The sequence below is a fragment of the Neophocaena asiaeorientalis genome, unplaced genomic scaffold, assembly GCF_003031525.2.
Source record: "Neophocaena asiaeorientalis asiaeorientalis breed wild unplaced genomic scaffold, Neophocaena_asiaeorientalis_V1.1 scaffold59, whole genome shotgun sequence".
NCBI classification, from domain to species: domain Eukaryota; kingdom Metazoa; phylum Chordata; class Mammalia; order Artiodactyla; family Phocoenidae; genus Neophocaena; species Neophocaena asiaeorientalis.
In genome coordinates, this window is record NW_020174268.1 from 19,934,417 (window position 1) to 19,948,557 (window position 14,141).

General features: G+C 41.7%; 1 protein-coding gene across 5 annotated transcripts; it reads left to right on the forward strand.

The window, feature by feature from the left end:
* The first annotated feature begins 3,703 nt into the window (after window positions 1–3,703).
* Window positions 3,704–13,789, forward strand: RNF6 (ring finger protein 6). 5 transcript variants are annotated; one of them, XM_024755514.1, is made up of 6 exons: window positions 3,704–4,063; window positions 4,757–4,818; window positions 6,411–6,621; window positions 7,501–7,596; window positions 11,005–11,123; window positions 11,752–11,960. In XM_024755514.1, the coding sequence occupies exons 3-6, from the start codon at window positions 6,429–6,431 to the stop codon at window positions 11,824–11,826; spliced, it is 483 nt and encodes a 160-aa protein (XP_024611282.1). In that variant the 5' UTR covers window positions 3,704–4,063; window positions 4,757–4,818; window positions 6,411–6,428; the 3' UTR covers window positions 11,827–11,960. The 5 variants fall into 5 exon arrangements, with proteins under 5 accessions (XP_024611282.1, XP_024611280.1, XP_024611278.1 ...); XM_024755512.1 differs by having other exon boundaries at window positions 4,757–4,830; window positions 11,005–13,789; XM_024755510.1 differs by having other exon boundaries at window positions 11,005–13,789.
* The last annotated feature ends 352 nt before the right edge of the window (window positions 13,790–14,141 follow it).

Here is a 14,141-nt window from a genome sequence, read left to right on the forward strand (position 1 = left end):
GAAAATCTGGAACATGTACCTTATCTCAAATAGCCATGGCCAGAGAGGTGGGGTCACATGGTCTAGAGTGGCTCCTTGCAAGCGGCTGGCAGGTTCTCTGAAAGGAAATGACGGACTTCTCTAGAACACAGGTTTAGGAGCTCAACTGCTCCATTTCCCTGGGCACATGCTTCTATCTGGAGGAGTTTCTGATAGAGTAAAACTCTAAGCTGTTGATGTAGGGGGTGCATTAGTTTGCTAGGGCTGCCATAACAAAACACCATAGACTAAGCGGGTTAAACAACAGAAATTTATTTCTCACTGTTCCGGAGGTTGGAAGTCCAAGATCAAGCTGTCAGCAGGTTTCGTTTCTTCTGAGGCCTCTCTCCTAAGCTTGCATATGGCTGCCTCCTTGCTGTGCCTGTACATGGCCTTTCCTCTGTGTACACACATCCCTGGTGTCTTTTCACGTATCCAGATTTCCTGTTCGTATAAGGACACTGGTCAGATAGGATTAGAACTCACCCTAATAGCCTCATTTTAACTTAATTAACACTTTAAGGCCCTATCTCCAAATTAAGTCACATTCTGAGATGGGGGCGGGGTGGGGGGGAGATTAGGGTTTCAGAATATGAGTGGAGGGACACATTCAACCCATAACAGGGGGTGTCCTTGGAGGTGGTTTTCATATGCAGAAAAAGGCTATTAAGAAGTTTCTCTTTAGGAATGGAGCACTGACCCAGGCTGCAATATGGATGGCCCTTTAAAACAGGGCTAAGTGAAAGAAGCCAGGTGTAAAAGGCTGCTCTTGGGCTTCCCTGGTGGCACAGTGGTTGAAAGTCCGCCTGCCGATGCAGGGGCACGGGTTCGTGCCCCGGTCCGGGAAGATCCCACATGCCGCGGAGCGGCTGGGCCCGTGAGCCGTGGCCGCTGGGCCTGCGCGTCCGGAGCCTGTGCTCCGCAACGGGAGAGGCCACAACAAAGAGGCCCGCGTACCGCAAAAAAAAAAAAAAAAAAGGCGGCTCTTGCATGATTCCATCTATAGGAAATGTCCTATAAGCAAATGCACAGAGACAGAAAGTGTCTTAGTGACTACCAGGGGCTGGGAGTGGGGTGGGAAGGAATGGGATGACTGCTAATGGGTGTGAGATTTCTTTTAGGGGTGATGAAAATATTCCATAATTAGACTGTGGTGATGACTGCACAACCCTGTGCATATAGTAAAAATCACTGAATTGTACACTTTAAATGGGTGAATTTTATGGTATGTAAATTATAGCTCAATAAAGCTCTTTTAAAAAATATTTTAAGAGGAAATTAATAAAATACTCTTTTAAAAAATCTTTGCTTTAAACAGTTAATATTCAACTTATCAAATTCCAATTCAATGCCCTACTTAAACCTTAGGCTTTTAAATCTAGTTTACAGCTCTCATTATTCTAGTAATAAGTAAACTTTAACAGTCATTTGGAATTAGACTCTGACTAAATTTAGATCTCATTCACATACTTATTTAATTAATACTTATTTAATTAATCATCTTCAAACAAACATTTTAAACTGTTTATAAATGTAATATTTTTTCATTCATAAGTACTTCAAATGTTGGATTTAATGTCCTCCTGAATCCATAAGTACTTCAAATGTTGGATTTAATGTCTTCCTGAATCCTTAAATAATAATCTTAAAATTAATCAGAAAACAATATGATGAGCCTAAATTTCTCTTAGCTGTTCTTATACTGTCCACAAACTTATTAAGATTTCAACTTAAGGGAATTCCCTGGTGGTCCAGTGGTTAGAACTCGTGGCTTTCACTGCCGTGGGCCAGGGTTCAGTCCCTGGTGGGGGAATTAAGATCCTGCAAGCCAGGCGGCACGGCAAAAAAAAAAGATTTAAACGTAAAAGTCTAAATCAACATCTCAGTTTGGATTTTAAATTTTAATTAAGGCTGTCATTCTAAGAAGCCAAAATCACTTAAACACTATAAGTACATAAAATAGCAAATATACAGAAAATCCTTTTAATGTTATGGTTTTCTTTTATACCTTTTTATTCTTCACTGTAAAAAGTCCTGGAGTTAAAAGACGCCTACACACTAAAAAGGCCAGGTAGCATCCCAATAAACGAGGTTAATTAGACCAAAGATTTTGGCAGGTTATGAGAGCTGGAAATACAGATATCCAGAATGATCCACCTCTCTGTCCCAGTTATCATACGTAGAACCCTTTTTAGTCACTTTGTCTTGGGCTACAAAATTGAAGCAAGGTATTGGATTAAAGTTCCATACATTACCTGACTATCTATCCACAGAAATCTGCAGCCTGTCACCAGGTAAATCACTTGATTAGACTTTGTATTTTTTGACTCTTAGGATATATACACGTCTTTTCCGTTTAACGTTTTAAAGTATTTGCACTTGATGGCGTATTACACTCATTACAACTCGTATAGGTATTTAAAATGATTTCTGCTTGAATTTTGGATATCTCACATGTGATTTTCTCAGACGTGTACTCGGAATTCCTGAGGTCATTGTACTAACATGCATTAATCCTGTTTGTAACAAGTTTGCATTTTTCACTGCTCATCCATGCAGTTGGCTGAGGGGCATTTTGTGCCAGGTGCCATGCTGAGCTCTGGGACTCTAAAAATGAATAAATCCCTTTGTTTGAACTGAAGGAGTTTGGACTCTTAGATGGGAGAGAACTATAAATGAACAGAAAATCATTGTAGGTACTCGTTCAGTGGCTGTCTTTTTCCATTCAAAAGGAGGGCACGGGCCTGGTTTGTCTTATCTTCTGCTGTTAGCATTGGCACCTAATTCCTAGTGGCACCCAGTAAATATTTGTTAAATGAGTAAGTGCTAAAATAATTATACAGAGGAAGCTATGGGAGCCACCGTACTAGGGACGTGGGCCTAGTTTTATGCGTGGCTGGACGATGGGGTTAGAGTGCCACTTCAGAGGTATCAGAAAAAAAATCCCTTGACCATGAGATATGAAATGAGTCCTGGGAGATAAAGGAAATTAGGTAAAAGTGGGGTTGGGGGTTGCTTAATTGAACTTCAAGTAGTTCCAGAATGCCAAGAAGCACCCAGTTTGTAGTGGTATACAGCAGAGATATCGTGAAGGGCCTTGAAGACTGCATCGTTTATATATTTCCATTTTCGTATCTATAACAATATGACGATTTTTAAAAAATCTTGTCCCTTCTACCCCTACTACACTGGTAGCTCATGGATGCTAAAGTTTGTTACCCAGGCGCTAAGCATGAGAGCCGGGATAGTTTAGCTCCTCCAAAGTTAAGGCAGGAATGAATGAACGAACGAATGAATGAACGAACGAACGAATGAAGAATCACAGCACGGTGAGCACGATGCAATGATTAAATCTTCTAGAGGGTAGGTAAGTCGGGGAGCCTATACCAGGCTGGGCAGGCACTGAGTCAAGGGCGTAACTAGTGGTGAGGCGAGTTTGGTAAGCGTCACATCTCAGAAGTAAAACCAGAGACACGACTGTGGGGAGCGGTTGTGGGTTCAAAGTGCATTCCTAGCGGGAATTCACTTTTTTCACTGAAACCCGAGTAGAGGCACTCGAGAATTGATTAGGGTTTGTAATTTCCGATTGTCAATAAGGGAAAGCGCCTGGGTGGTGAGCTACGTGGTACCCAGGCAGTCAAGGGACAAGAACAGACCGTTGGGTTGCACTCCAGCCCAAGTCGTCCTTGGGCCGCCGCACCCCGGCTGGAGCGGCGTCCACGTGACATCAGCGCTGCCGCGAGCGCCGAAAGCCGGAACGCGGCACGCGGCATCCGGGATCCCACCGGACGCAGTTTCCACTCGTACAGGCTAGTGCCCGGCGGCGGCTGAGCGTCTCCTGTCGCGCAGGGGGCGGCCCGGCCTTAGGGAGAGACGGGTGGGGCCTGCCGTCCCTCCTCCAGAGCCTGCGCTCCGGCTGGACCGTCCCGCTGCAGCAGGCTTCTCTTCAGCAGACGAGCAGAGGGCGCAGCGGCCTGCGGAGGCGCGGATGCGAGCCCCGCCCGCCGGCCGGTCACAGCCTCCGGGGCCGCACGCTTCTCTCCAGGTAGCGGGAAGACAGCCAGGTCCCCGGCGTAGCGAGCTCGGGGGAAGCTCGGGCCCTCCGCGGCTTCCGGGAGACGCGGGGACCGCAGGCCCTCCCTGGGCCCCGCCTCTCCTGATTGGCTACCTGCGGTCTAGATGCCCTGCCCTGGCCGGTGATTGGCTCCGAGGCCCCGCTGTCACTGGCTTCCTTGTGGGAATCTAGGTCGCTAAGGGAAGCGTTACTCCAGGACCGGTTGGGGAGAGGTTGGTTGGGCACGAGTCCAGTTTGTTTATTGTACTCGGGGCCCTACCCCGGCGCGAGCTTCTGTCGCAACTTCCAGGAAGAGAACCAGTATCGGGACGGAGGGCAGGGGTGGCGAGCGAGTGAAGGTTTAGAAGTAAGCTGGAGGCCCCTAAGCCTGGCAACACCCGAGTGGGAGCGGGGTGGGAAGGAAGGCCTTGAGAGAGGAGTTGTCATCCCAAGAGGGGTGACGGTGGAGGAAAGAAAGGCCTAGTTTCTGTTGTGGCAGAAACGGGCCGTGCGGGAGATTTCCATGACCTAATTGTTTGGGGATCTCATTTTCTAGGTGAGTTTCTAACAGAATCCACTGGAGAGTTTGCCTTAACTTTACAGTAGAGTTGGGAGACGACTAGCCGTTCCTAGCCTTCAAAGAGGCAACTTATTGAATAATTCGACTCTCTTTTATCGCTTCAGATGGGCAGCTGTCAAAAAAAGCACAAACAGTGGAAGGATGGATACCATTGCATATATTAAAAGTATGTTGAAAGGCAAGTAAGGTATTCACGTGGATTTAATTGTGGTTAATTGTACGAGAAAACTACCACTTAAGGAGAAGCTCTTAAAGTTTTGAATAATATTAAAGTAGCTTTACTTTATGATAGGTTTCAGATATTTAAACTGTTTAATACAAAAAGCTTATTACTGCTGTACCTACCAAATATGCTCCTTGCTATTGATGGTCTAGTCCTAATTATTCTGAAAATGGAAAGAAATCTGTAGTTTTTGATAATGTTAATTTGCATGTGACTGGATAGTGCTACTAGATCTTTCCTTAAAAAAATGACATAGGGATCACTGTGAAAAAATCCTTTGACGTTGTAATTTAATGTCAGAATGTGCATGAGAGTGGTTAGTTGCTAACTCATACAATAATTTAGACTTGTAGGCTAATTTCACTCTGTTTTTAAAGTAGTTTGCTTATTAAATACTGAGTCCTAGTTACCGAAGTTGCTTCCCTGGTCACCTAGTCATTCGATCCTGCAAGCCTTTATTAAGTCATGTGCTGTATTACACATACCCTTTAGTGACATACCAGAAATTGTCAAGGGATGGTTTATTTCAGCCACAGAACACCCAGATTAGCTCTCGAAGGTAGACCTGGGCCCTACCCTGGAAAATTCTGACCTAGGATTGGGGGTGAGCTCTGGGCATCTGTATTTGAAAACATTTCCTCAAGGGTGTTTGATGTGCATTCCCAGTTGAGAACTGTAGCTTTAACGACTTAGTAAATAGATGTGTTTAAGAAATTCTAAGATATTTATGAAACAATTACTTTCCTCCCTTGATTTCCTTATGGTTTAAAAGTAAACTTCTCAGGAATGACATTTCAGTATAATCCAAAAGCAGTGTTTGCCTAGCGAGGTCAGGAAGCTTCACTGGCACTCAGAGACCTCCGGGACTAACCATTCCAGGCTTAGGAACAAGGTTTCCTATGGGGAAACCCAAAAGCTCTTACGTGCTTTTACAATCCCCAGAGCTGTGCACAGAGTATTGTTTCCTGTTAGCTGTAAGGGAAATCAACTCCAGGTCTGTTCAGCTAAGTTATTTTTACCTCAGCAAAGTGCAGGGGGGATAATATTATATTTACGAACTTTTTTTGGGAAGAATACCCTTACTGGAAATAAATGTAAATGATACCCTCTTGATACCCAGTAGTCCTTTGCTTATGAAGTATAGAACGTGCATAATTCAAGCTTAAAATTTGTATGGTAATGTGAAATACCCAGATATTTGGAACATCAGTGAGGGCTTTTGGGCCAACAGGAGAGTCAAAGACGTAGAAAATGAGATAATCACTTTGATTTTCAGCTATGAGAAATGTGTGGTGAAACCAAATCCAGTCTGACTTAGAGGATGGCTTTAGGCAAAGAAGTAGGTCCAATTGTGTTCTATCACCTAGGAGCTGTTATTCATTTTATATGTAAGTTCTTCACTGCAAGATTTGGCATATGAAGTATTTGAGTAGTGGACAGAATTTTAAAATGAAAATGAAAAAACTAAGTTAACATATGAAGCCATGTGTAGTCCACGGCTAACACCTTGAATCTTGTATATACTGTTTGAACAGAAAGCCAGGAATCTCAGCATGAATTGGTCTAGATCTAGATCAGATGGTGGTGGTGAAGAAACCTCATCTCAAGACCAGAATCATCATGAAAACGAGAGAAGGTGGCAGCAAGAGCGTCTCCACAGAGAAGAAGCCTATTATCAGTTTATTAATGATCTCAATGACGAAGATTACCGGCTAATGAGAGACCATAATCTTTTAGGCACCCCTGGTAAGAGATGGGTAAAAGAGGAAATACCTTTTTCAGCATTATTAGAAGTTTCAAAATAAGGAGGGGTTTTTACCCCATCTTTCCTCTCTCAAAATGTAGTGTACTGTTTTTGTGACTTTAAGAGCACTGTAACATAAGAACATAGAAAATCACTGGCTTACTTCTGTATTTTATAAGTAGGTAAGAATATTGAACATATAGCACTGTTACACAAGTGTCAAACCAACAGGTTAACGTACATGATAGTGTCAGATATTTACGTAGTCCTATGTCTCTTAAGTAATGTTTGTACAAATAAAATATTATTCATTTAAAACCTAATTCTAACTCATTTGAGGTCTTATCATTTATTTATTTAGCTGAATTAATGACTCCCCAAAAGTTCAATGTGCTCCATTAATTTTTTACAAATTAATTTCACAGATGAACTAATTGTATGCTTGTATATATTTGTGTGTTGCATATTCGCATTCTGTATACACATATAATGAAGGGCATTCATTACCCATATAATGAACTAGGTAGAATTCAAGTAAATAAAGATTTGAAATTTTCTCTACAAGTACTCCCTTCTTAATTTCTTTTTAACTCTGATGAAAATCCACAGAATTATAGCTTATAGGTTCCTAAGTTTATCAACTAGGAGCACTTCATTAATGATTCAAATTAAATCTTATTTTAATTTAAATAAAACATTAATAAATGAAACAACGAAAATGATGTGTATTTGCATGAATTACACGTTTTTTGCTGTCTTCAATTTATAGAACATGAAGACAGAATGTCTTTTACAGATTGCTAAAGATTAGTCTTACCCTTCATGAGTTTTCATGTAATTTAAAGATTTTAATTTTAGTGGGCACTTTTCCATTGTTTTAGGAGAAATAACATCAGAAGAATTACAACAACGTTTAGATGGAGTCAAGGAACAGCTAGCATCTCAGCCTGACTTGAGAAATGGGACAAACACCAGAGGTATTGTAGACTCCTTTCCATGAGGAACAGGTTTGATTGGAGTAATTGCAGAAATGAACTTACAGGACCTTGTACAATGTTTGTTTTTAGTGTTTTCTAGATTAAATGTGATAATCATTCAGGTAGTATTTACATATTATATGCTGAGCAGTATAGTTAGGTAATACAGGACAGGGGTTGCATATAAAGACGTCTTACACACCTATTACCTTCAGGGAGCTCATGTGTATGAAATAGTATACAATTAATTACCAGCAGAGTTCTTTTTAATCTTAGACTTTACACACTACTGTTTTTTTTTAAGTAATATAACTAAACTTAGCTTCTAAAAATTTATACAGAACAATACAGAAAGACTGAGTCAGGAAAACCTATTTTTGTTGCTTTGTTTTATTGGTTTTGTGTTGTGTCATTTTACTGAACAGACACTAAGTCATAATATAAGAAATTCTTATAAAAAAACAAATCGGGGCTTCCCTGGTGGCGCAGTGGTTTGGAGTCCGCCTGCCGATGCAGGGGACGCGGGTTCATGCCCCGGTCCGGGAGGATCCCACATGCCGCGGAGCGGCTGGGCCCGTGATCCATGGCCGCTGAGCCTGCGCGTCTGGAGCCTGTGCTCCGCAACAGGAGAGGCTACAGCAGTGAGAGGCCCGTGGACCGCAAAAAAAAAAAAAACAAAACAAAAAAACCAAATCACTTGTAAAAAAACAAAATTCAAACTAAACAAGTGTAGAGTTAAAAGTAAAGCCAACTTTAAGGTCCCTCTTACCAGTTCTACTTCCTTCTCCAGAGGTGTTCGTTAGTAGTGGTTTCACATATTACATCAGGATCATGGTGTTGGTTAGGGTGAAGACTATTAAACGCATCGGCTGATGAGATGGAAGCTTACTTCTGTTTTGTGCTCAGTCCAGGGCAGACACACGTCAATCCATAAAGCCTTCTGGGACCCACGCAGCCAGCACAGTGCTTCTACAGCTGTGCTGTCCAGTGCGGTAGCACCGGCCACGTGGGCCTATTTAAATCTAATAAAATTGAAAATTCAGTTCCTCAGGAACATTCAAGTGTTTAATAGTCCCCTGTGGCTAGTGGCTTCTGTACTGGACGGCACAGGTACAGAACACCTCCACTGGTGCAGAAAGGTTCCCTGGGCACTGACTGCTGCTCCAGGTATGGTTTGCATGATCGAGCTAAGTCACAGCCACTTCTAGGTTCTAGCTGGCAGTTCCAGGTTCCAGGAGAAGACCCAGGCGCCTGCCCGGAAATGAGCTCTCTCACTTCTACTCCCGTTCCATTGATGAGAACTTAGTCCCGTGGCCACACCCAGATGCCAGGTTGTTCACAGGACACTGCAGTGCATTTCCAGTGGAAGAATGGGGTGACGGATTTTGTGAGACATGAGTGACCTCTTTCACACACTGCCATCACTATATTCTAGTAATTAAAGAAAGAAGTGGCATCTAGAATGACTTAATGTTTACCTGCCCTTTACTTATATCTTTTTGCAAATTAAAATGGAAAGTGGATGTTAACCCTTTTTCTTCTTTATGTTTAGATATGCAAATTGTACTATATTGGTATAGCTGGTAATACTGGTCCTTTGAATATGTTTTAATGGAAAATGTACACGTCACGTGTGAAATAGCTTATACCTTTAGAATATGGCTGAGGTTGCTGTTCTTACTGATGCCAGCAGCTGATTAACAGGTTTAACTTTAATATTAAAGAAGTTTTTTATGAGAGATTGCAGTAATGAAATCAAATCAAAGCAGGCTCATTTAGCAACTGTTTTTGAGAAGAGCGAACTTGGTAAAGTCTGTAGTTAACGTGCATTAGGCTGCTTTTCACTGAGTTTGGTACTTTATATAATCCACTGGCTAAAATGGAAAACTTAAAGCTTCCCACAGTAGCAGTACCATACTCAAAGAAGTTTATTAGGGGCACATTTCTTTCTTTCTTTTTTTTTTTTAAATGTGTATATATTTCCAATTTAATTTTATTTTTGGCCGCGTCGGGTCTTCGTTGCTGTGTGTGGGCTTTCTCTGGTTGCAGTGAGCGGGGGCTGCTCTTCGTTGTGGTGTGCAGGCTTCTCACTGTGGTGGCTTCTCTTGTTGTGGAGCACGGGCTCTAGGCGCACGGGCTTCAGTAGTTGTGGAACATGGGCTCAGTAGTTGTGGTGCACAGGCTTAACTGCTCCGCGGCATGTGGGATCTTCCTGGACCAGGGATCAAACCCGTGTCCCCTGCATTAGCAGGGGGATTCTTAACCAGTGCGCCACCAGGGAAGTCCCAGGGCGCGTTTATTTCTAAATCGATTCATTCAACGGTATTAATTGAGAGTCTGATTTGTCCCAAATACTGTTGTAGAGGTTGGGGATTTAACAGTGAGTAAAATAAAGCAAAATTCATTGTCTTCATGCAGCTCATGTTCTAAATGAACAGAAAATGTATTTTATTGTATTATATATGATGGCTAACATTGTTGAGTGCTTCCTATGTGCCAGATATCATGCTAATCACTTTATATACAGTGTCTTATTTTATCCTCATGATAACCCTTTGACATCTACACTATCATTATCAAGTTTACAGATAAGGATTTAGCCAGAGAACTTAAGTAACATGCCTGAAGTCTCCTGTCCTCACATGAAGATATGATGTGGCTCTAACATTTTACTCATGAAGCCATATTTCTTGACTTATACATTTTTGGCAGTTTCTGAGAAATAGGACAAAATTCTTAAGGTTGCCAAAATACCTAATTGCAAAAAAGATTGAGTTACCTTTACCAAAGAATTCTAAAAATTCAAGATAAATTATACATAAGTTTTGCCACTGTATTTTATTGATACTGCCATATGAATAAAGCCATTTTTAAAATATTTATTTTTATTTAGTTGCAGCGGGTCTTAGTTGTGGCAGGTGGGCTCCTTAGTTGCGGCATGCAAACTCTTAGTTGCAGCATGCATGTGGGATCTAGTTCCCCGACCAGGGATCAAACCCAGGCCCCCTGCGTTGGGAGCGTGGAGTCTTATCCACTGTGCCACCAGGGAAGTCCCAATAAAGCAATTTAAATGTACAGTTTTGATACTGGATATATTTTTCATTTGCCTTAATATTTTGCCAATAACAGGCATATAGAAAGCAAGAGTGAGGATTTCTTCACACCTTTGCACAAATAGTATTTAAAATTTTATAATTTTGATACAATGTGTATTATAGTATGCTTATAGTATACACCTTTCTTTTAGAAAGTTCAGTTTTTTGGCCGTTTTTCATTCATTAAAATGCACAGATGTTCTTAATTATATTTTTAATTTAATAAAAACTTAGTTTATCTTACAAGCTTTCAATAAAGATCTAAAGATAGATTTTAGGAATTGATGTTAAGTTGATTTGGTTTGCTTTCCAGACTCAGGGGTCCCTCGAGAAAGTTCAGATGAAGAGTCTCTGCTGGAATGGCTCAACACCTTTCGTCGCATGAGAAACGCAACTCGAAGTGGCCAGAATGGGAACCAGACTTGGAGAGCTGTGAGTCGAACAAACCCACACAGTGGAGAGTTCCAATTTTGTCTGGAAATCCACATAAATCACGAGAATAGAGGATTTGAAGTGGATGGCGAAGATTACGTGGGCGTTCCACTTTCAGATGTTAGCCAAGATCACACCACAGATGGGCCACAGAGATCAAGTAGCCCTGTGGCCAGGCGAACAAGGAGCCGAGCTGCAGGGGCTGTCAGTGGTAGTAGTGCCAACGTTCCGAGAACTAGGCTTGGATCGAGGGGGCGGAGTTCAGTAGAAGGATCTTTGTCAGCATTGGGAAGATTAAGAAATGGAATTGGGGGGGCAGTTGGCACCCCTAGAACTGGTGCTGCACGCGCTAATCCATCAGGTGGTAGTGAACTCAGGCAAAGGGAGGGGCAGCGATTTGGAGCAGCCCATGTTTGGGAAAATGGGGCTAGAACTAATGTCACAGTGAGGAATACAAACCAAAGATTAGAGCCAATAAGATTACGGTCTACTTTCAATAGCCGAAGCCGGTCACCAATTCAGAGGCAAAGTGGCACTGTTTATCATAGTTCACAAAGGGAAAGTAGACCTTTTCAGCAAACTACTAGGCGGTCTGTTAGGAGGAGAGGTATAACTCGTGTCTTTCTAGAGCAAGGCCGAGAAGGCAGAGGTACCGCATATACGACATTCTCTAACTCAAGACTTGTGTCAAGAATCACAGTAGAAGAAGAAGAGTCCAGCAGGTCCTCCACTGCTGCGCGACGACATCCAACAATCACGCTGGACCTTCAAGTGAGAAGGGTTCGTCCTGGAGAAAGCAGAGACTGGGACAGTATTGCAAATAGAACTCGATCTAGGGTGGGGCTGGCAGCAAACACAGTCACTATCGAAAGCAGCAGTGGGGGCTTTCGGCGCACCATCTCTCGTTTAGAGCGCTCAGGTATGCGAACCTACGTTAGTACCATAACTGTTCCTCTTCGTAGGATTTCTGAGAATGAGCTCGCTGAACCATCATCAGTGGCTCTTCGATCAATTTTAAGGCAGATCATGACTGGATTTGGAGAATTGAGTTCTCTAATGGAGGCCGAATCTGAGTCAGAGGCTCAGAGAAGTGGTCAGCATCGGCCAGAGACACGCTCAGAAGTGAGTCTCCTCGGTGAGGCCGTCAGCCAGCACAGGGGAGGGTCCCCCCAAGGCAGGTGGACCCGAGAAGACAGCCCTGACGCCCCACCTCGTGCCCCAAACAGAGGTGGCAGGCAGTCGCAAAATTCAAGTAACTTGGTCGAAACTCGCACCCTGCCTATCCTTCGCCTCGCTCACTTCTTGCTTAATGAAGGGGAGGATGATGACCGCATGCGTGGTTTAACCAAAGAGCAGATTGACAATCTTTCCACCCGGAACTATGAGCACAGCAGTATCGACAGCGAACGAGGGAAAATCTGTAGCGTTTGCATCAGTGACTACGTAACGGGAAACAAGCTCAGGCAGTTACCTTGCATGCATGAATTTCACATCCACTGTATCGACCGGTGGCTCTCGGAGAATTGCACGTGTCCTATCTGTCGGCAGCCTGTCTTAGGGTCCAGTACAGCAAACAACGGGTGACGTGCTGGATCCAGTCAAATGTTGCATCTTAGTAGAGCTGAGTATTCAGGCATTCTTTTGTTGAATTATTTGTGATGAGCTAAGCAGGATGAAAAATAACAGATGATTATAGTTTGAACTATTTTTTTGTGTGCTTTTTTAACTTGTTAAAAAGAGAAAATTTATAGAAAATTTAAAATGCAAATATTAAATTATCCTAAAGTACAGAATAGTTAATATTGCTAGAACCAAATAACTTCTAAAATGTTTTTATTTTGGTAATTTTGTCATGCTAAGCACTTTTGTATCTGCACAACTCAGTAGGTTACAAATCAATATTCTTTTTCTGAGAAGTCCAGAAGATTTTGCTTGGACTTTCAGGCTTCGTACCGTGTCCAGACATTGGTGTCTAAGTAAGCCTTTCTTTAACTTTTTATTCTAAGGACAGTATCTTTTCATGAAAGAATATTTGGCTGAATGTTTGCTAAACGCATTAAAGTTACTTGAAATGTTGAATTTAATACGCAGCGTATCACGTGTATATATAGGTATATAACTTTAAGGTTGAAGTATTCAGTCTAAAAACTACCAGTTTGGTTCTTATTTGAAACTGTTGGGCTATTACTGAATATGGCACAATGTTTAATACTTACAGGATCATCTCTGGGAGGAAGTAGATTAAGATATTTAAAAATAGACATAATTTATGAAGCGTCTCTGACAACCTGACTTATTAGGCAGCAAGCAATATATAACACTGAACAAGTATTTCTTTTTTCAGAAATGGAATGTGGAAATTTTAGAACATAGAGGTTATTGAACTTGAGTTCTACCTTTTTGTGACCTTTTTGAAAGTGCAAACAATTTTTTGGATTACATTAAGTAAGATATACAATATGCATGGTTTTCAAATTTAGTTTAAAATCTAAAAACAAGGGTCTATAAAGAATCAAATGCATAGATAATATGTTAAGTTCAATTGGAGATCAGAAAACTCCAAATGAAACAATAACAACAACAGCAAAAAAAGTTAAGAGAATGTAGACTTTAAAACACAAAGTATGCATTGAAGATCTGTTTCTACCAATAAATATTAAAATGTGTCAACTGTTCTTCTCTATTGGTCCACCTTGGTGTATTCACTGAAAGAAGTAGTTATTTCGCACTAACTCGATGCCAGGCGGTGTTACAGGTGTAGAGGATTCAGTAGAGGACAAAGTGCCTGTCTTCATGGGAAAGACATATTTGCTCTTAGAAAATTGGAAATCGAGCAGTACAATGAGTTATTGTTCTGACTTTGATGTTTGTTTATGAATAAATGACATAGTTTGCTATGGTGATACCACTTGGACAAAATCACAAGAACAAATACCTCAAGGCCCATTCCGTGAAATTTAGGTATATCTCAAGATTTAGTTTTTGTTTCCAATTAGTGATTATATGTAGTTCGTTCGG